This window comes from Vigna unguiculata, chromosome 1, assembly GCF_004118075.2.
Source record: "Vigna unguiculata cultivar IT97K-499-35 chromosome 1, ASM411807v1, whole genome shotgun sequence".
Lineage (NCBI taxonomy): Eukaryota > Viridiplantae > Streptophyta > Magnoliopsida > Fabales > Fabaceae > Vigna > Vigna unguiculata.
In genome coordinates, this window is record NC_040279.1 from 24764110 (window position 1) to 24785385 (window position 21276).

The window sequence follows — 21276 nt, forward strand, 5'->3', positions numbered from 1 at the left end:
GGATGTGTTATAAGTACGAAATTATGCAGAAGAATGCAAATTGATGAAATGGTGATGAAAATGATTGTGTGATTTCAAATAGCTTTGGAATCATCCTAGGAGTGTGCACGAATTTACGGAACTCAAAATGATTAAGAAACGAGTGAGAAATTAAATGGAATAGTAACTAGTGGTGTGTTGAACGTAAAAAAGGTGCAGAATTGGGGTTTTGGTGATTTGTTGATGAAAACTCAAAATTAAACTTGCAAACAGTTAAAAGAACTTAAAAGTAATGTGTGTGAAGTGGTGGAATAAGAAGAAACTCGAAATTGTAGCAAAAGTGTAATGAAATGGAGAAATATGAGTGAAATGAGCTTGGCTACTACCATTAGTCTTGAATCCAATCCATTCATCTTGTTTTATCCAAAACAATGATGTATAGAGGTCTTTTTGACACACCAATTCATAAGCATGGTTCGAAAACCTAGATTTGGTAAGGTAGGGTGGAGTTCAAGCATAAAAAGTGCTAGCCAAGGTGGTGGTTTAGTGGAAAATGATGATGATCATTATGAAACCATAGACCAAATGAGCAGTACTGAAAATTTCATTCATTGAGGTTCAAATCCAAATTATAATACTAAAAATGAGTACAAGGAGTTTCCCCAACCTTCCTGTCACCAAGGCTTGAGCTATTCAAGCTTCTAAAAACAAAAATGGAGTGAAAATGGGTGTTTTTAGATGGAATTTCGGGTCTGCTGCATGAGGTGGTATGGTACTGTCCAAATCTGGTTTTCCATGATCCAAGGAATGTGCAGAAAACTTGTTGGAAGGCTGCTAAGTTGTGTCCCTATGCCACCTCACCAAATCTACCCTAAAACCTACCCTACACTAAGCCACCTCTCACCAATTGAACCTAAACTCCAATGTGTAGCCCCCTCTCAATTTTTTGGCAATCCCAAGGCCCAAACCAGTCACATTTAGTGTCCTAAATTGATCCAAATGATTGGCTCTTGATTTAGGGTCCAAATAACAAAAGTCAACTTTAAGGTCAACCATACCACTTTTGCACTCTTTATGCTTTGCCAACAACTTGACCTTGCTACTATTGGAACTTCTAGGCCTTCAAATCTTCAATTAAACCTTGCCTAAGGATAGAGAACCTGAAAATTGATAAAAAAAAAACTCAAATGGAAGGATTAACTCTACCTAGACACTACTTGAACAACTAAGCTAAAATGACAAAAAATGTGAAAACTAATAACTTTGCTCAATTGGCCCTAAACCTCAAATTTTGGTGTTTAACCACTTCCAAAAAGTGTAATTAGGCATTTATAATGATTCTACAAGGTCAAATCACTCAATTTGAAAGAATTTCAAAAACTCAACTCTAAAGTCAACTATGTCATGGTTTAAAGGCTAAATGAGAAAAGGTTTAATTACTCGGATGATACCCACTTTGGTACATGTGTGTCAATCTGGTACCCGCTTTTAAAAAAGTGTCAATTGAATCCCAACTTTTGAAAAAATGCTTCAATTAGGTTCCTTTCAGACGGAGTTGACTAACACCGTTAGTCAACGTGCCACGTGTCAGTCTGTAGTTTTTTTATTTTTTTAAAATTTTTTTAAAAATTTTTTGAAATTTTTTTAATTTTTTTTAATTTGAAAAAAAATTAAAAATGCCATGTGTCAGGTCCTTGTGTGTGACATGTGGCATTGTCAGTGCCACGTGACATTATCAGTGCCACGTGACATTGCAATGCCACGTGTCAGTGTCACTGTCAGATGTCATTGTGTTGATTTCGATTTAGTCCTTATATATGTCTTTTTGTTTCAATTTGGTACCCACCTATGTATATTTAATTCAATTTTATCCCAATTTTTTTAATAAGTAAAATATTTTTGTATATTTTTACAAAATTAAGTACTAATATTTATATTATTTCTCTCAATTTTAGACCAAATTTATTATTTGTATAAAATGTTTTACTAATATTTTTTATTAAAAATGACTTTTTAACATATTAATTTATTAATTACTTTTTTATTAAGTACTCATGTTTTGTTAATTATTATTTTTTTAACCCAAAATAGAACAATATTGTCTCTTAATAATTTTAAACCAAAATTTCTATTTGTATGAATGTTATACTAATTTTTTATTAAAAATGACTTAATAAAATGACTTTACCACTAAATTTTAATATAAATATCAAATACTTAATTTTTGTAAAATTTTTATACTTAACTACTTTTAATTTTATAAAAAAATGGATTTTAATTATTAAAAAAAAATAGGTCAAGATTAAATCACATACACATAAGTAGGTACTAAATTGAAACAAAAAGACATATATGGGGACTAAATCGAAATCAACACAATGACATCTGATAATGACATTGACACGTGGCATTACAATGCCACGTGGCACTAACAATGTCACATGTCACACACAGAGACTTGACACGTGGCACTTTTTTTATCTTTTTTCAAAAAAATTTTAATTTTTTTTTTAAATTAAAAAAAAAATTTTAAAAATTTTAAAAAATTTTAAAAAATAAAAATAAAAAATAAAAAAACCATAGACTAACACATGGCACGTTGACTAACGACGTTAGTCAACTCCGTTTAAAAGTGACCTAATTGAAGTACTTTTTTAAAAGTTGGGATGCAATTGACACTTTTTTAAAAGCGGATACCAGATTGACACACTTATACCAAAGTGAGTACCATCCGAGTAATTAAACCATGAGAAAAAAATGACTCTTAACACTAGGTTTGACTAACCTAAGACCCTAAGACTCAAAAAATGATGCAACCAAACTCAAATGATGTTTAAAAACACTCTACAAACACTAATTCTATGAAAAAACGAAAATGATCCTAAGTGAGGAATCTAACCTAATGATGAGAAGCCTCGAGCCAAGGGACCTACAACAAGAGCCATGGCTAGGAGAATACAAGAGGAATGGGCCTTAAATGCGCATGTAAGGCCCAAGATGAACTTCACATGGGCCAAGGAAGATGTGAAGACCTAGCCTAGGACATTTTTCTTGTAAATACTAGATTAGGATTTTATTTTGGGCTTTGTATTTTGGGCCCAGTAGAATAGGATTTTCTTTGGGCCATGTATTGGGCCTTAGAGGAAATTGGGCTTTAGAAGTAATTTTGGACCAAAAAGGGGAATTGGGCCAAATGGGCCAAGAGTAGTGTGTCTACTCTAGAAAAGCCTAGAAGCTTCTCAAACTTGCTCTCCAAGGATGAGAGTTAGCTTCCCATGGCAAGACAAGTGTGACTTGCTTAAGTGGCAAGTCACACCTTCCACATGCTCCTTTTTGGCTCCAAAATTCAACTTTCTAGACTCCTTTTTCCCTCCACTTTTTGGAGACCCCTTGGTCTCATTTTAGCCTATAAATATAAGGCTTAGGAGATGTATTTTTCAGCTTAAAATTGAGTAATAAATTGCTGCCCAAATTTGTGCACAAATCTCTTTTGAGCTCACCTTAGAGTAAACTCTTCTCTAGTTTACTCTAGTCTTCTTCCTTAGGAGTTGGCCTCACCTCTCTTAAGAATCCTTTCACCTACACCAAACCAAATACCTTAAGCTTCTTTCCTTCATGCTTCCGCATCCAACACCATCCATGGAGCCTCCATTCTTCATGCAAGCTTCAATGGAGACAAGAAGAAGCCATCACCTAATATGCTCAAATTAGCTATTCTAGTAGGGAAAAGTGAACACTTTGACTAATGAAAACTAACAAAAATCAAGATACATCAATACACGCTTGATTCAAATGAGAGTTTGTTGGTAATAGAGTTTTGCCACCAATCTTTGGCTCACAACATTGTTGTCGCTTCTATAATTGTATGCAACTAAACATGGGTGGTCTTTCACTAAACACCTTGTATTGTAAATTTTCGTCGCCATTCCAAACCCAGGACCAAAGCTCTGATACCAAATGATGTAAGGCCCATTTGTAGAAGGACTAACTTACGATCTTTAAAGTTAGAACATTGTAGGAATTTTGAAAAATTAGTGAAAGGTGGATTGAAAATTGGCTAAAATTCCAAGTTGGACGGTATTTTAGAATGATATCTCGAGCTATAGAACTCTAAGTGAGGTGATTCTAAAATGAGGTGAAAGTTCACGTTCTGAACTTCAATTTTGGCTCGTGAATCACTTAATTTGGGCGAGTAGAACGAGAGTTCTAACCATGAGACAATTTTGGACGGAAGTGAGTTTTTGAATTTCGGGTGAAGGAAGAAAAAAAGTTGAATATGAAAGGTGGAAGGAAAGAATCACTTTTTTCAAGGGAGACAACACACAAAGGATGGAAAGTCCTTTGATAGCGCCAATGGGTTCTTGAATCACTCAAGAACTTAGGAGAACCACTCTCACTAAAATAAAAGAGATAAACCTTAATTTTCTGAATAAAACATAACTTGTCTCATTAATTGCAATTACATCCAACTTATTCTAATAATAAACCCATTTAAACTAATAACAATCTCACTTAAGGTAATGATGATCCCATTGCTTAATGACTGATTGTAATTGAATTTATGGGTGGCAACACAGGTCGGCCCAACCCGTTTAGGCCTACCCCACACGTGGCCCGCAAAATGTGAACCGAGCTGGCCCGCCCCGCATTTCCAATGAAGGCTGAAAATTCTGGCCTGTCTCGTAAAAGTGTGGGCCGCAAGCCCGGGGGCCAGCCCGCCTACTTTTTTTTAACAAAAGCTTTTTATGATAAAACTTTCAATGTTCAACAAAATGGGAAACTTTAACAAGTTCACAAAATTAAGCAAAGACTTTAGAAAGTTGGATGACAAATTGATAATTCAACATTTTCATCATATTCATATTCGTATGTTGACATACTAATAATGTCCATTTTTACCTCTTTGTGTGTTTATTGTCATGAATAAATCAACTCTTTCCTAGCTTTTATCTTGTTATATCCTCAAGTTTAGTGTGTTTTGTATTGTTTTGTGTTTTAGTTATTTTATGCTTGTTTTGCCTCTAATCTCTCTTCTAAGTGTGTTAAATAAGTTAATAGGAAGAATTTGTGGTGGAGGAAAACAAGCAAGAACTCAAGGGAGCATGATTGGACAAGAAAAGATTGATTTTGAAGCAAATACTCGCATCGAGCGCCACTAAAATCATGCCTAGTGCTTTAAATACAAAATGTTGTCAAACTGCGCAAGGTTGAGCGGTGGAAAATTGGGGTTGAGCGGTGGAAATTGGGTCGAGCGCCATTCAATTCGTAAAACTTGGCGTTGAGCGCTATTGAGACAAGGTTGAGTGGTGGCGTCGTTGACATGCCAAAAAAATTGGTTTTAAATCTTGTTTCTTGCGAGGGTTTGGACCATTCCTCATTTTGCACGATAGAGAAACACTTTTGGGTGCTTGGAGAGTTTCTTGGAGGTTGCTAGGCATGTTGGGAAACTCTCCCACTCCTCCTTGGGTCTTCTCCTCCATTCATGGTGGGTTTTCCCCCTTTTGGGGTTAAAGAGGAATATGAGTTGTGAATTGGAGATGGAGATGCGAATGAGAGGCGCAATTGGAGCATGAAGCAGTTGCCAAGAACCTTGGGAGAGGGCTTGCATCCTCTCTTTGATTTCCATTTCTTCCCTATCTCTTCAATTTGTTAAACCTAAGTTCTCCACCATGGAGAGCTAAACCTATTTGTTGAGATTAAATGTAATGAACTGAATTCTTGTGTATTGTGTGATGTTAATCCATATGCTTTTCCATTTATGTTAGTATTTGATTTCCATACTTAATGCTTGCTTTGGTTTGGCCCACCATGCATGATTTGTGGTTCTTGAGGTGTTATATGTTAGGTCTAAGGATGGAGTATCACTGGGGATAACAAACAACAATGAGACCTGAGCCCAACCACATAAGGCATTGACACCACTCTTAACCCAAAACCTTAAGGCAATGAGTTTATGGATCTTTATCCTTATATAGTGTTCCACTTTCTCATTTCTAGCCAATGTGGGAGTTAGACTCACACTTGGATTCTTAACAATCTCCCCCTCAAGGGTGAGTCTCTTCAACCACATTGGTCCACTCCCCCTCCAGCGAAAGCATTCCCAACCATGAGTACCCCTTCTCGTATCGTCGTTCATCTTAACGGGACACGTTTACCTGGAACCCTTGCTAGGAAGACTTTTGATACATGGACCTGCACTCGTCTGAACCGGTTTTAACCATTGACTTTGATATCACTGTTGGGTATCAGAGTACTAGCACAAGTACTCACAACTAAAATAAAAGATGAAAATAAAGGAACAAAAAATAGATAATAGGCAACAAATATAATTTATTCAAGGAAAGGAAAAATTACATATCATTCTCTCTAACACTAAGGAGAAAACAATGACAAGTCCTCTCTTAGAAATAGGAAAAACTACAAGGAGAACCTTAAAGGAGAAACAAATATTCTCTCTTAATTCTTCTCTCACTTACTAAAGCAAATAAAAAGAAAGGAAAAACTTTGGGATGCATACTAAAGAAACAATAAGCTCCTTTTTATAACATGAAAAGTAAATCCCAAACTAAGTTCCCACCGATGTGGGACTTCTATTCTCACATTATAAAATGTCTTTTGAACCTAGATTTGAATTTGAATACCTAATGGAGCTTGTATCTAGGGATAAAACATGATTCATTAGTAATCTTAAGACTCCTGAACTGAATGCATGATTTCACTTGTTGAGGATTCAAGAAATTGGAACTTGATGAGTTATTATAGACTCAAAGTCGCTAGGAATAGGATTTGAGTATTCTTGTGAGTTGATTTTGACATGAAATTGGAATTGAGATGTTTGTGAATGCATGAGAATAAAGTGAATGAAATCTAGTCTTGACAATTGTATAATCTACGTTAAATTTCTGTTGCACACCAACTATTTGATAAAATACCAAAAAGAGTTTCTTTATGTTTTTGTGAGCTTTGTTGTCTATTTGAGTTGTGAATTGTGCGATTTGTCATGTGTTGCACAAGTCCTTGTGGAGAGAACGATATATTTATTACTTGCTACGTGCAACCGGTGCAATTGTCGTTTTTCACATAACACACAATGTATTATTCAAATTTAGCACATTCAAAAATACATCATACTTGTTGTTTCTACTCATACAAGAATTTGAAACGTTCATGCAAAAGTCTAGAAGGAAAGTAACTGATATACACAAGTGCAAATTTTTTTTATACGACCAGCGGATCGACCCACTCCGTGTTTTTTTGGTGGGCCTACGGACCGGCCTGCCACGCCAGACCCATATTGCCACCCTTAATTGAATTTGTGGCAACCAAAAGTCACTCAAAAACATTCAATTATGCATCCTCTTTGTCTACCAAAGGTTGATGCCTAAGTTTTCAATTAGACCCTTATTACAATTTGAAATAAAACTAAACTAAAGTCCATTAATTGATTAACTAAAACATAATTTGGTCAGCCAATTTTACAAAGGATTGAACCATTATTTTTAAACAAACTAATCACTTAAAAACTGAAGCAAAGTGGTGTGTTAATCCTCCTTCATTTGAGCCATGATGAAATTCACATAATTTCTTCTAATGCTTTTGATTTAATTCATGCTGATATATGGAGTCCTCTTTCTTATTCTTCCATTCATGGACATAAATACCTTTTATTAACTGATATATTGATCATGCTAGGCGTACATGGTTGTTTCTCATTAAAGGTAAGGAATGCACTCTCATGCTTGTTGTCTGGCTACATTTTATTATGCAGTTAGTGTGATACTTTTTGGGTAGTTTTTATATTTAGATAGTTTGGTGAGAGAAATGTAACCAATGTGCGAGGTTAGAACATAATACTGGGATCATTAGCACTGTCAGCTTAAGAGAAAAGAAAACCAAAAAAAATGTAGGTCCAGAACAGATACAACCTTTAAAACTGATGCAGATAAAAAGTATACATACAAATGAAGATGAAAACTACTCAGAGAAGAAGGCCTTAGTAGGTTCGGTAGTAAGGCCAAACCCAAATGGGAAGAGTGGATCATAGTGAGGATCTCCAACATTCATTGGAAGTTGATCAACAGATTTGAACCATGTTCTTGGAAGCTTTCCAGTGAAACCATAGTCACCATATAGAACATCAGCCACACCTTGGCCCTCACTACCTGGAAGCCATGCAGCAACAAGTGCATCTATCATTCCGACATATGGTTCAATCACCAAAGGACGACCAGAAATTACGATAACCACACATTTTGTCACTCCACACACGTTTCTAATGATCTCAGGACCAGGGTCTGGGATTTCCAACTTCATGTTGTCACCATGCGTTTCTGCATAAGGAGGCTCTCCTACTACAACAATGGCGTAGGAAAATTCATTGGATTTAACAAATTCTGCATCAGGGTTCTCCTTGTAGATCACTGTGGTTTCAGGATCAACAGTGTTTTTCACAGCATTCAGAATCGTAGTCCCTGGTCATACAAAGGTTCGCAAGAATAATAAGAAACAAAAGTTGCATTATATAATTGATAGTAAGGATATAACTAAAAAAGAACAAACAAAATACATATATCTTAACCTTCGAGAAGATTGTTCCCACTGACCCCTTGCCATTGTATAGTCCAGCCACCACACTGATATCCTAGATTATCTGCATGGATTCCAGCAACAAGTATTTTTGGTGCCTTTTTAGGAAGAGGCAATAAAGGCTTATCAACAGATTCACCATTTTTCAGAAGGACCATTGATTTTCTCACAGCTTCTCTGGCCAAATTTCTGTGCTCCTGTCCAGAATTTTGGTAAACATTGAACATTTACAACGTGATCCCTATATGTATTTGTGAACTTGGTGATGTAAAAGGAAGTGCTTGAGGAAAACAAAAATAGTTCACCTGGATTCCCAAATATTTGGTCATACTGTAATCTGCAAAAGGGTTCTCAAATATACCCATCATGAACTTAACCCACAGAATTCTTCTCACCGCATCATCAATTCGACTCATGGGAATGCGCTCACTTTTCACCAACATGGATAGACCATCTATGAATTCTGTGTAAAGCTTTGGAAACATGAACTGCAGAACCAAGCATAGTGTGCAACAATATTAAACGTGTTCTCATTGGTACCAAATAAACCAGTTAAAGTTATATCATGTACTTTTGTCCTAAATAAACTACCATGTCAATGCCAGCAGAAACTCCTGCTTCGATTGAATAATTGATGTTTGCACGATGTGGAGTTGTGATCCTATCAATACCCTCAAAATCTGAAATGACAAAGCCCTGATGTAATCCAAGAAAAGGCAAGGGGTTATATAAAAAATGTGCACATTCGATGATAAACAGGTTTCAAGTAATGTTAATTCAACAAAAATCGTTTTACCTTGAAATGGAGAGTATTCTTGAGGAAGGAAGTAATAAGATCATGGTGAGCATGCATTTTGACACCATTCCAACTGGAATAAGAGACCATTATGCTTGCCACACCTTTATTGATTGAGGTCAAGTAAGGTGGCATGTGAATTTTCATCAGTCCATCTCTATCTATAACAGTGTTGTGCTCATTAATCCCATCCACTGTTCCACCATCACCCACATAGTGCTTAGCACTACCTATGACTTTTTCTCTGTTTACAGCAATATATGAGTATTTCAGAAACTAAAACAATAACTCCAAAATCAGCACATTGCTTTCACCATGTGGAGCAAGAACATCAACTACTATAAGGTTCACAACTAACTGATACTGAAGCAATCATATAAAAATTAAGTTATTTTGTTCTTAAAATTCTTACTTTCCAGAGATAAAAGGAACACCCTTTGGTAAATTATCAGGGATATCTCCTTGCAATCCTGGTATGATTTCGGTCATAGCTTGAACTAGTTCAGGATCTTCACTGTAGCTCTCATAACATCGACCCCATCTTGGATCTCTACACACCTACACAGAGTATAAGTGTGTGCTAAAAGATCTCTACAGGTTGAGAGCATAAAAATTTTATTGTAGTTACTTACTGCTATACAAGGTGCATAAGCATATTGAATTCCTGTTGCTCTAACTTCAAGGGCAGTTGCAGCTCCAATTCTCTTAACTAGTTCAGAGTCCCTAACCAGCAAAATCAAAATATCCACAATGATCACTAGTAACAATAAATAAGAATAAAATAATTGTGCTTGGTATATATCGAAAAACCTGGTAGCTCCAAGACCAATATTGTGAGGAAAAATAGTTGCATTGTAAACAGTGTTGTGGCCGTGAACAGCATCAACACCATAAAACACTGGAATTCCAAGGCGGGTTGACAAAGCACCCTTCTGAAATTCATTCACCATGTCAACCCAGCTTTCAGCAGATGCCTGTGGAGCCGGCATACTCCCTCCCTCACTCATCACACTCCCTACTCAAAACACCAAAGAAATTGAGTGAATATAGCACAGAGAAAAATGGGAAACAAAGAAGAAAGAAAAGGTAAAGTAGTCAGTTACCAATAAAATGCTTGTTGACCAAATCAGCAGATGTATGCTTGCGCTCAACCTGCAACATTTGACCAATCTTCTCCTCAAGAGTCATCCTGCTAAGAAGATCCTCAACCCGAGCATCTATTGACTGGTTAGGGTCCTTGTACTTCATTGGATCTACACTCAACAACCCTGTCCAGTTAAGTAGTAGCCAAAGCACCACCAACAACAAGGAGATTTTAGCCATTGCATCCAGATCCATAGTAAGTACTAACAGAAATTCAGCAGGATATGTAAAACTCAGTCTCCATAAAAACTAAGTCCTCTTTTCACATAACTCAAATGTGCCATATTAACCCTTCAATGATCAAGAACACAGTCTCTAGCACAGAAAATATGTGGTGCTCACTGTTCATTAAAGCTAAATAAAGAACGACAGCAATTATTACACAGAGCATCAGAGTGAAAGGCTTATAGAACGAGCAACATGTAAAAGATAAAGTATTGTATAGCTAAGTTAACAGAGAAACATTCTTTAGCTGTGTCGTACCTCTTTGTGTTTACGGAGGATTCTCTCAGATGATGTTTGTCACTGCAGAAAACGAAGCATAATCCGTAACTGTGAATGGTGGCATATATTGTGAAAACAGGGAAAAGGGTGTCACCAGAAATTAATAATAAAAAATGTTTGGTTTGGTAGCATCATTGGATTGGATCTACTTTACATAATATTATAATGCGAGATGGTGAGATGTAGTCTGCGAGGGAGTTTCTAACTATTTTAAGCGTAATTATTCAAAAGGTATTTTAGAAATATATATTCAAAATGTGTACTTAAATATAGCAATTAAAATATTAATTTAATCTTTCAGCTTTAACACTAGGTAAAGTGACTTTAGACAAATATTTATACGATTAAATGTGTAGAAAAAACGGACTTTAAGTTGAAGTAATTTTAAATAATTTTTACATCAGGTAAAAATATACCTAGATATCTTATACTGCTTGTCTTTAGTGTAAAAATATTTAAACATAATTCAGAAAGTATTATTAACTTTAAACTAAATGTAAATAAAATCCAATTTATAAAAGAGAAAATCTTTGAACAGATAGCCCCACGTGACATGGGAATCTGAAAAGGGACAAACATACAAGAATATGCACGTGAGCATGGTGTACACGCATGTAATAAAATTAACTCAAACAGTATTTATTGAAATAGACATTTAAGCTAATGCTGTAATTACGACATATTTATTATATGGGGTAGTGTTAATTTATATGTGAATTGAAATTTATCTTTTAAGAAGAATTACGACATATTTATATAGAAGAATGCAATCAAGAAATTTCCTTTTTTTATTTTTCTTAAAGTATTTGCAAAAATATTTTAGTGAAATATATTGGTGACATGAATAACGACTTTTTTGTACAATCTAAAATTAAATTATCCATACAAATGCAATTTAAATTTATGTATACTCAAATATACATAAATATAAACTAAGGTTCTATTAAAATATAATAGTTTTTTTACATGTAATGATTACTTTTAAGACAAACATTCCAAAGTTCAAATGGGAAGATCACTCAAAACTCAGGGACATAGAACAAATATTCGAATGTAATAGAAATTCAATATATAATAAAACAAGTTAAAATAATTACTTTTTTTCAGTTGACCCTACTGATATTACTAACAAAAGTCATACAAAAGGGAAAAGAAAAATTTATAAGTAAACAAAAGCTGGAATGATGGATTAAAAATGTTTTCTACATCTTCAACTACGATAATGTGTGATCACGTTTTAAAATAAATGAAACATCGAGAAAATGTTTAAAAAAGAAGAGAGAAGATATTTTGAGAGAAATGACGAAAAGGATAAAAAAAAATAAGGGAGAGAGTGAGAGTGGGGGGTGGGGACAGGGGGTTTTACAACTTTTAAATTCCCAAGTTTACAATATTATTATAAAATTAATATAATAATTTGAATAGTTAAAATTACATTTAATGATAATGTGTAGACGAGAACTTAGGATGTGTTGATGAATCCATGTAATGCATAATAGATTGCGGTTTTTAAAAAGAAATAAAGTTTGTTGTGAAATTGTTTTAAAACTATTAGATTAAACTACTCTTTTGGTCTCTTTATTTGTCATCAAATTTTATTATTGTCTTCAAATTTTTCGTTGTCTCAATTTGGTCATCATTTTTTTAAAAATAATTCAATTTGATCCTCACCGTTAACTTTGACCAAATAATTTTAAAGTCAACATCACGTGTCAATTTCTGATTTTTTTAATTTTTTTTAATTTTTTTATTTTTGACATGTGTCACTTCATAATTGTGTCAAGTGTCAAAAGTGACCCAATTGGTGATGATTCACTAAAATTCAGTAGAGAGGGAGAACTACGTACGTACCACTGTATAATAAATTAGCACAGATTAAATATATTGCATTCACTATTTTTAATATACGATGAAGATAAAGTTTAAAATCTCCACCATCTCTTCTATTTTTAATGAATATAATATTAATTATAAAAAATTATGATATTGTTATTTCTATCATATATTTTATCTAAATATAATACTAATTATAATATCATCATTGTCTATAATTTGTTACATGACATTTTTTTTTAACTTGAGCATTACAATGTGGTTCAGATGTGTATTTTTATTGAACCGTTGCTCATATTATAAAAGACTATGGAGTTCTATTTTCATCACAATCCATAGTTTGGTTTATAAAATTTAAAGGTTTCACCTAATCAACAACTCATCTAAAGATACTTCAGTAGGTAAGAATATTTTAGTATTCATTGAAGACTTGAACCTAAAATCAGAAGGTTAAAAACATTAATATTTAGTTAATGTATGATGTCTTGGTAAAACATAATGCCATGTTTATAAGCATAAAATAAATAATCACTTAATATGTTTATATTGAGATTATTGAGATATTGTCATTATGCTTATTTATTATCATTGTCGTTAGCCATTATATTTAGGAGATATCATTTCTTCTATACTAGGAGTGTAAATATTGTGAGATATTTTTAGTCTAATTATTTAGCCTAATTAGGGGCATGATTAGTGGCTGCAATTCTGTTGGCCTTAATAGGGTAACAGTTCCTTGTAAATGTGTATATATATATTGTTGTCTTGATGAATGAAAAGATACACATTTTTCCAGCAGTAAACCTTATTATGGTATCAGCAGCAAGGGAAAATCCTAGGGAGCATTAAAATACCATTTTTCTTACAGTACCATAAGAGATTATGGCTGAGAATAATGGTAATGGCGAGAAACATAGCGAGAAGAAAGTCGACTTGATATTTTTCCTAGGCCCCAGTGACAGTCCAGGCAACGTGATTACACCAATTCAATTACGTGGTCCGAATTATGATGAATGGGCGAGGGCAATTCGCACCTCATTGCAAGCGAAGAGAAAATACGGATTTGTCGAAGGGAAAGTCCCAAAACCAACCACACCTGAGAAAATGGAGGACTGGATCGCAGTGCATTCGATGCTCATAGCGTGGTTGCTCAACACTATCGAGCCATCACTACGCTCTACTCTTTCCTATTATGATGATGCGCAATCCTTGTGGACACATCTCAAGCAGCGTTTTTGCGTTGTGAACGGGACTCGTATATGCCAATTAAAGACATCTTTGGGAGAATGCAAGCAAGGCAAAGGGGAAGAGGTATCCGCCTACTTTGGTCGTCTATCTCGTTTATGGGATGAACTTATGACTTATGTCAAAAAGCCGACTTGCGAATGTGGACAATGTACGTGTAATATTGCCCAACAAGTGGCTGATTTAAGTGCGGCAGACTACCTGCATCATTTTCTTATTGGTCTAGATGGTGTTTATGCAACGATACGCTCAAATTTGCTTTCTCAAGATCCATTACCAACCATTGATCAAGCCTATCAGCGAGTCATACAGGATGAAAGGCTGCTGCGGGAACAGTCTTCACCTCATCTGAACAGTGACAATGTCATGGCTTTTCGAGTTACACCTGATGCACGGGGTAAATCTAACCGTGTGGACAATTCTGACAAATTTTGTACTCACTGCAACAGAGAAGGCCACGATGCAAGCTCGTGTTTTCAGCTTCATGGGTTCCCCGACTGGTGGGGAGACCGTCCTCGGGGTGGTCGTGGACAGGGTCGTCATGGACCAATGAAAGGAGCAAGCCGTTCTGGAGGACGTGGTAGGGGCACAAACAACACATCTGTACATGCCCACAAAGCCACAGCAGGTACCAATAGCTACGGTGCTAAAGGTGGGCCGTCTCATGCACTACCGAACTTAGGTGAGTCAACAGGAATATCAGGCATCACTCCAGCACAGTGGCAACAACTTCTTGACGCTTTGAATATTCCCAAAACCAAGGATCGCCTTCACGGTATGAATAAAATTTCTTGGATTATTGACACGGGAGCCTCTCATCATGTGACAGGCAATTTATCTTGTCTAATAAATGTGAAAAAGATTACAAACATACCGGTGGGATTGCCGGATGGGAAAGATGCCACTGCTACGAAGGAGGGTAGTGTGATTTTGGATGGTGGTTTGCAGCTTGATAATGTTCTCTTTGTGCCTCAATTAAATTGCAACTTAATTTCTGTCTCTCAATTAATAGATGCCTCCAATTGTATAGTTCAATTTACTAATGCATTGTGCGTAATCCAGGACCGGAGGACGAGGATGTTGATTGGAGCGGGTGAACGGACTGATGGACTTTACTTTTTTCGGGGTGTTCCGAAGGTTCATGCATTGACATTCAGAGATTCCTCAATAGATTTGTGGCATCACCGTTTGGGTCATCCGTCAGAAAAAGTGTTAAAATTCATTCCTCATGTAAGCCAATTTTATCGAAGCAATAATAACACAATCTGTGATGTCTGTCCACGCGCTAAACAGCATAGGGATCATTTTTCATTAAGTGAGCACAATGCCAGTAGCCTGTTTGAATTAGTCCATTGTGATTTATGGGGACCTTATCGCACTCCTTCATCATGTGGGGCACAATATTACTTGACAATTGTTGATGATTATTCGCGTGCAGTTTGGATTTATTTGTTACGCAATAAAAATGAAGTTGAGTCTATGTTTATGAACTTTGTTGCTTTTGTTGATAGACAATTTGATAAGAAAATCAAGAAAATACGCAGTGACAATGGCACCGAATTTCATTGTTTGCGTGATTTTTCTTTAAAGCATGGGATTGTGTTTGAAACATCATGTGTGGGCACTCCACAACAAAATGGGAGGGTTGAACGCAAACATCAACATATTATGAATGTGGCACGAGCGCTCCGATTTCAAGGTAATTTATCCATACAATTTTGGGGTGAATGTGTGTTAGCGGCATGTTATTTAATTAATCGCACCCCATCCAATGTCCTTAATTATCTCACACCTTATGAAAAATTATTTGGTAAAGCTCCTAAATTTGATAACATGAGAGTTTTTGGTTGCTTATGTTATGCGCATCATCAACGCCGTGACGGGGATAAATTTGCAAGTCGCAGTCGCAAGTGTATATTTGTGGGGTACCCCTATGGAAAAAAGGGTTGGAAATTGTATGATTTGGAATCCCACGAATACTTTGTCTCTCGAGACGTGAAATTTTATGAACATGCATTTCCGTTTGCTGTGTCACCACACAACACTCTTTATACTCCTCCTATTACTTATGATATTGAGCATGTTGTTGATGATATTGGATGGGAGACTTCCGCTGCATTACCTACACCAGGGGGTGCATCCAAGGGGGTGCAAGAAGAGCAGTCACAGCCCCACGGGGGATTGTGTGGAAGTTGTGATGGACCTACTATGTTAACTGATGAGGATGTAAGTATGAGTGGTATGGATGGCGAGGTAGTATCTCCACACGGAGTTGATGGGGCTGAAGTTGTGGTGGTGCAAGAGGCTGTGGCGACCGAGGAAGACAATATGGAGACAGACATGGGAAGGGGGATGCGAAACAAAATCCCATCGACAAGATATAAGGATTTTGTCACTCATATCACTCGAAAAGTAAAGTCCTCGGAAAGTTCACCTGCTCAACAACATGCCTCAGGTACTCCTTACCCTATTACTTACTTTGTCAATTGTGAACGATTTTCTGCTAGACATCGAAATTTTGTTGCAGCTGTGACAGCAGGGAAAGAACCTAAGAATTTTAAGGAAGCCGTAAAGGATTCTGGTTGGCGCGCTGCAATGGCCAACGAGATACGAGCCTTGGAAGAGAATGAGACATGGGTGCTGCAGAAACTCCCTCCCGGAAAGAAAGCACTCGGAAGTAAATGGGTATACAAAATAAAATATCACTCAGATGGGAGCATAGAACGTTTGAAAGCCAGACTTGTTATATTCGGACATCATCAGAGAGAGGGAATAGACTATGATGAAACATTTGCACCGGTGGCAAAAATGGTGACTGTCCGTACTTTCTTGGCAGTGGCGGCAATTAAAAAGTGGGAAGTACATCAAATGGATGTGCATAACGCGTTTCTCCATGGTGACTTGGTTGAGGAGGTGTACATGAAAGTTCCTCCAGGATTTACAAACACTGACCCGAATTTGGTTTGCAGGTTGAAAAAGTCATTGTATGGCTTGAAACAAGCTCCTCGTTGTTGGTTTGCTAAGTTGGCCACGGCATTGAAGCGTTATGGATTTGTTCAATCTTATTCCGATTACTCCTTATTTACATTGCACAGGGGCGAAATACATCTCTATGTTCTGGCCTATGTGGATGACTTAATTATTGCAGGGAATGATATTTCAGCCATGAAAATTTTTAAAGCTTACTTAAGTGCTTGTTTTCATATGAAGGACTTGGGCGTCTTAAAGTATTTTTTGGGGCTGGAAGTTGCTCGTAATCCCGAAGGGTTTTATCTTTGCCAGCGAAAATATGCGTTGGAAATCATTGAAGATGCTGGTTTATTAGGTGCCAAGCCGGCGGATTTTCCAATGGAACAACACCATAAGCTAGCCTTGGCTTCTGGTACTCCGCTTGTAGATCCGGAACCCTATCGGCGACTTATTGGAAGATTAATTTATTTGTCTGTCACTAGACCTGATCTTGCTTACTCTGTACACATTTTGTCTCAGTTTATGCAGCAACCTCGTGAAGAGCATTGGGAGGCAGCCTTAAGGGTTATTAGATATTTGAAGAAACATCCGGGGCAGGGTATTCTACTACGGTCTGATAGTAAACTGAACCTAGAGGGATGGTGTGATTCGGATTGGGCGGGCTGCCCACTTACAAGACGTTCTTTGACTGGCTGGGTGGTGCTTCTTGGTCTTTCTCCCGTGTCCTGGAAAACTAAGAAACAATCAACCGTCTCTCGCTCTTCTGCAGAGGCTGAATATCGCTCTATGGCGGCAACTACATGTGAGTTAAAATGGCTCAAACAGTTACTTGGTGATTTGGGAGTCAGTCATTCTACAGGGATGCGATTGTATTGTGATAGTCAATCAGCATTACATATAGCTCAAAATCCTGTTTTTCATGAAAGAACGAAACATATTGAAGCTGATTGTCATTTTGTCCGTAATGCGGTGACGGCTGGCATCATTTGTCCCTCATACGTTCCAACAACGGTACAACTAGCAGACATTTTTACAAAGGCCTTGGGAAAAACACAATTTGAGTTCCTCCTTCGCAAGTTAGGCATTCGAGATCTCCATGCTCCAACTTGAGGGGGGATATTGAGATTATTGAGATATTGTCATTATGCTTATTTATTATCATTGTCGTTAGCCATTATATTTAGGAGATATCATTTCTTCTATACTAGGAGTGTAAATATTGTGAGATATTTTTAGTCTAATTATTTAGCCTAATTAGGGGCATGATTAGTGGCTGCAATTCTGTTGGCCTTAATAGGGTAACAGTTCCTTGTAAATGTGTATATATATATATTGTTGTCTTGATGAATGAAAAGATACACATTTTTCCAGCAGTAAACCTTATTAGTTTATGTAGTAATTCAAACTAAAGCTCAACTTAAGATGGTCAATAAAATAAAATATTTAAAATCAAACCAAAGAATTTAAAACACACACAAAAAAAGAAGAAGGTTAAACTAAAGAAAATAAAGATATTGTAAAAAAAAGATACGCTAAGTTGTTTCTATCACATCGAGTATTTTAATATACGACGAGTGGGTAATAATGAAGTTTAAAATCCCCACTGTCATATATTCTTTTCAATGAATATAATATTAATTATGACAAATAATATAATATCTTCATTTATATTATGTATTTTATATATTAGACCGGAGAGCTAAGTTTATGCAATCCCTTCATTCACCATAAAATGTAAAAGAAAAATTCATATTGTCTATAATATTTTCCATTACATTTTTTATTATTTTGTTTTTTACTTGAGCATTAAAATGTGATTGAGACATGGAATTTTATTCAACCTTTGGAAATATTCTAAAAGTTAGAGTTCTCTTTCAATCACAATCCAGATTTTGGTTTATAAAATTTAAAGGTTTCACCTTATCAACAAGTCGTAAAGATATTTGAGTTTTAGGTAAGAATATTTTAGGATTAATTGAGGACTTGAACTTAAAGCCACAAGGTTATGAATTTTTAATATTTAGTTAATGTATGACGTCTTGGTAAAGCGTAATGGTATGTTTAGAAGCATAAAATAAATCGATACTTAATATGTTCATGTACTATTCAAACCAAAACTCAACTCAAGGAGGTTAATAAAATGAAAATTTGAAGACCAAATCAAAGAATTTGAAAGATAATTTAAAAAAGTACAACATAAAAAAATAGGTTAAGGAGAGTAGAATTATAACAAAATTAAAAATATGACAAAAAAAAAACAGTTTAAAAGACAAAAGTAATATGAATAATGTATTTAAAGTTATTATTAGAAAAATGTAAAACAAAATTTAATTTGTGGTATAAGAACCAATTAGTTTTAGTGTCCGAGTGAAAAGAACATACTTTTTAATGTAGTCGATGTTTAATTGTGGTAAAGGTCCTTATGTCTACCTTGTGTTTTGGCACCAAATGAGATTCATTTATTTTTCCAAGAATCTTCTTTCACGCGTCACTTTTTTTTCATCCTTTCTTCTAACAGAAATGATACAAAATCATGTTTTAACTTTTTTGTTGTTAAATCAATCAATGGCCGACCGTGCCGATCACATCTAAAAATGAAAAAGAAGACGACGATTTTAGATGGGTGAATGGCAGAAAAAACAACTAAATATTAGTGTGAAAACATTTTAGTGGTAACAAAGTTTTCCAAATCAATCAAAATAAATGTATCTAATTAAAATTGTAAAACGTGGGATCCATTTGAATCTTTCTTTTTAGAATTAAGTAATTCAATTCAGTTTGTATTTGACATTTTGGAATCCATCAAAATCGAATTAAAATTAATTATTGAAATATTATATATTATTTTTTACATATAAGAGTTGTATGTATAAGAGGAAGAAAAATTAATTTATCTAATTTGATTCTTCTCAATAAATTTGTGACAAGAGAGTAACTTAATATGAAGGTTATTACGACAAGAGTAATTGGTCATAAATAATAGGAATAAAATTTGTTATTAGTGAACATATCGCTTATACATGATATATGATACTTTTGAGGATATTGTTTATTGTATTTTACCACTTTTAATTTTTATTTATTTTTTATTTCAAAGGTCTATGTATGTTACTACAACAAATGCTTTTAATTTTTGATATTTTAGGTTTTTTTACGTATTATAATTTGGATGCTAATGTGGGTGACAAATTTAAAATTGAAAATTGTAGTGGTACGCCCAATATTATTGGATTCTAATTAGTAAAAGATCGACTTAATAAGTATTTGCAGAGAGTTACCCACAAGAAGATGCGAAGAACTGAAGAATAAAAGTTGGAGAGTAAATATGAGGCATTTTTGTATTTGAGGGTTTTTTTCTACTCGAATTTGTACAAATAGATCCGTTGAATTTTTTTTTTGTAAAATAAGAACAAGTCGTCAGGGTGGAGGACGACATTACAGGTGGAGTCGTCCTCCTCCACCCTACCGATTTCTTTTTTAAAAAATAAAAAATAAAGTTGTCATCTATAAGACCAGTTTCTATTAGTTTAAAAAGTGAAGTGTCCTAGTAAATGACGACTTCACTTTTATTTTTATTGTTTTTTATGTTGCAGTTATAATTTGTTTTTATAAGATCTGCACTTAGTCTTGGTTACTTCTAAACTTCCACTGGAGGTGCTTCACATGAATCACCAAGTGCCCATCAATCCTTATCTCCATCTTTGGCTGAACCCCACTAAGAGACTCCCCATTATTATTTCCCTTGTTCTTGCATTCGATTGAAATCTCGTGCCACCTACCCTTCTCATGAAACTTGGCTCTTGTGGAGAACTTTTTCTTCCCAAAAATATTCTCTTTCTTCGAAACCAAAATAAAAATAAAAGTGAAGTCGTCATGTACGAGGACAACTTCACTTTTTAAATTAATAGAAACTGGCTTCTCACATGACGATTTTTCTTTCTTTATATAAAAAAAAAAGAAACTGGTAGGGTGGAGAACGACTTCACCTTTAATGTCGTCCTCCACCATGATGACTTGTCCCTATTTTACACTGACCCATTCTTACAAATTCGAGTTAAAAAAGACCCTCAAATACAAAAAAACCTAAATAGTATGATGTACTTTTATACCTCTCAGACTGAGTATGCTTTATTTTTTGGATTTGCATAGTTGTTCTTTCGTTTTCTATCATGAGGTTGTGATTGGTCCCTAATTTTTCAACTTTTTCTTATCTATTTGCA

The 21276-nt window shown here is 35.3% G+C and overlaps 1 protein-coding gene across 3 annotated transcripts; it reads right to left on the reverse strand.

Annotated features, from left to right (window-relative positions):
• Positions 1-7803: 7803 nt before the first annotated feature.
• On the reverse strand, positions 7804-11250 carry LOC114195897 (beta-glucosidase BoGH3B-like). 3 transcript variants are annotated; one of them, XM_028086344.1, is made up of 10 exons: positions 10988-11250; positions 10465-10629; positions 10172-10376; positions 9994-10084; positions 9774-9919; positions 9362-9605; positions 9157-9261; positions 8871-9053; positions 8558-8762; positions 7804-8450 (listed from the first exon to the last, which is right to left on the reverse strand). In XM_028086344.1, the coding sequence occupies exons 2-10, from the start codon at positions 10607-10609 to the stop codon at positions 7954-7956; spliced, it is 1821 nt and encodes a 606-aa protein (XP_027942145.1). In that variant the 5' UTR covers positions 10610-10629; positions 10988-11250; the 3' UTR covers positions 7804-7953. The 3 variants fall into 3 exon arrangements, with proteins under 3 accessions (XP_027942145.1, XP_027942154.1, XP_027942135.1); XM_028086353.1 differs by having other exon boundaries at positions 10465-10614; positions 10988-11130; XM_028086334.1 differs by lacking the exon at positions 10988-11250 and having other exon boundaries at positions 10465-10875.
• Between the last annotated feature and the right edge of the window lie 10026 nt (positions 11251-21276).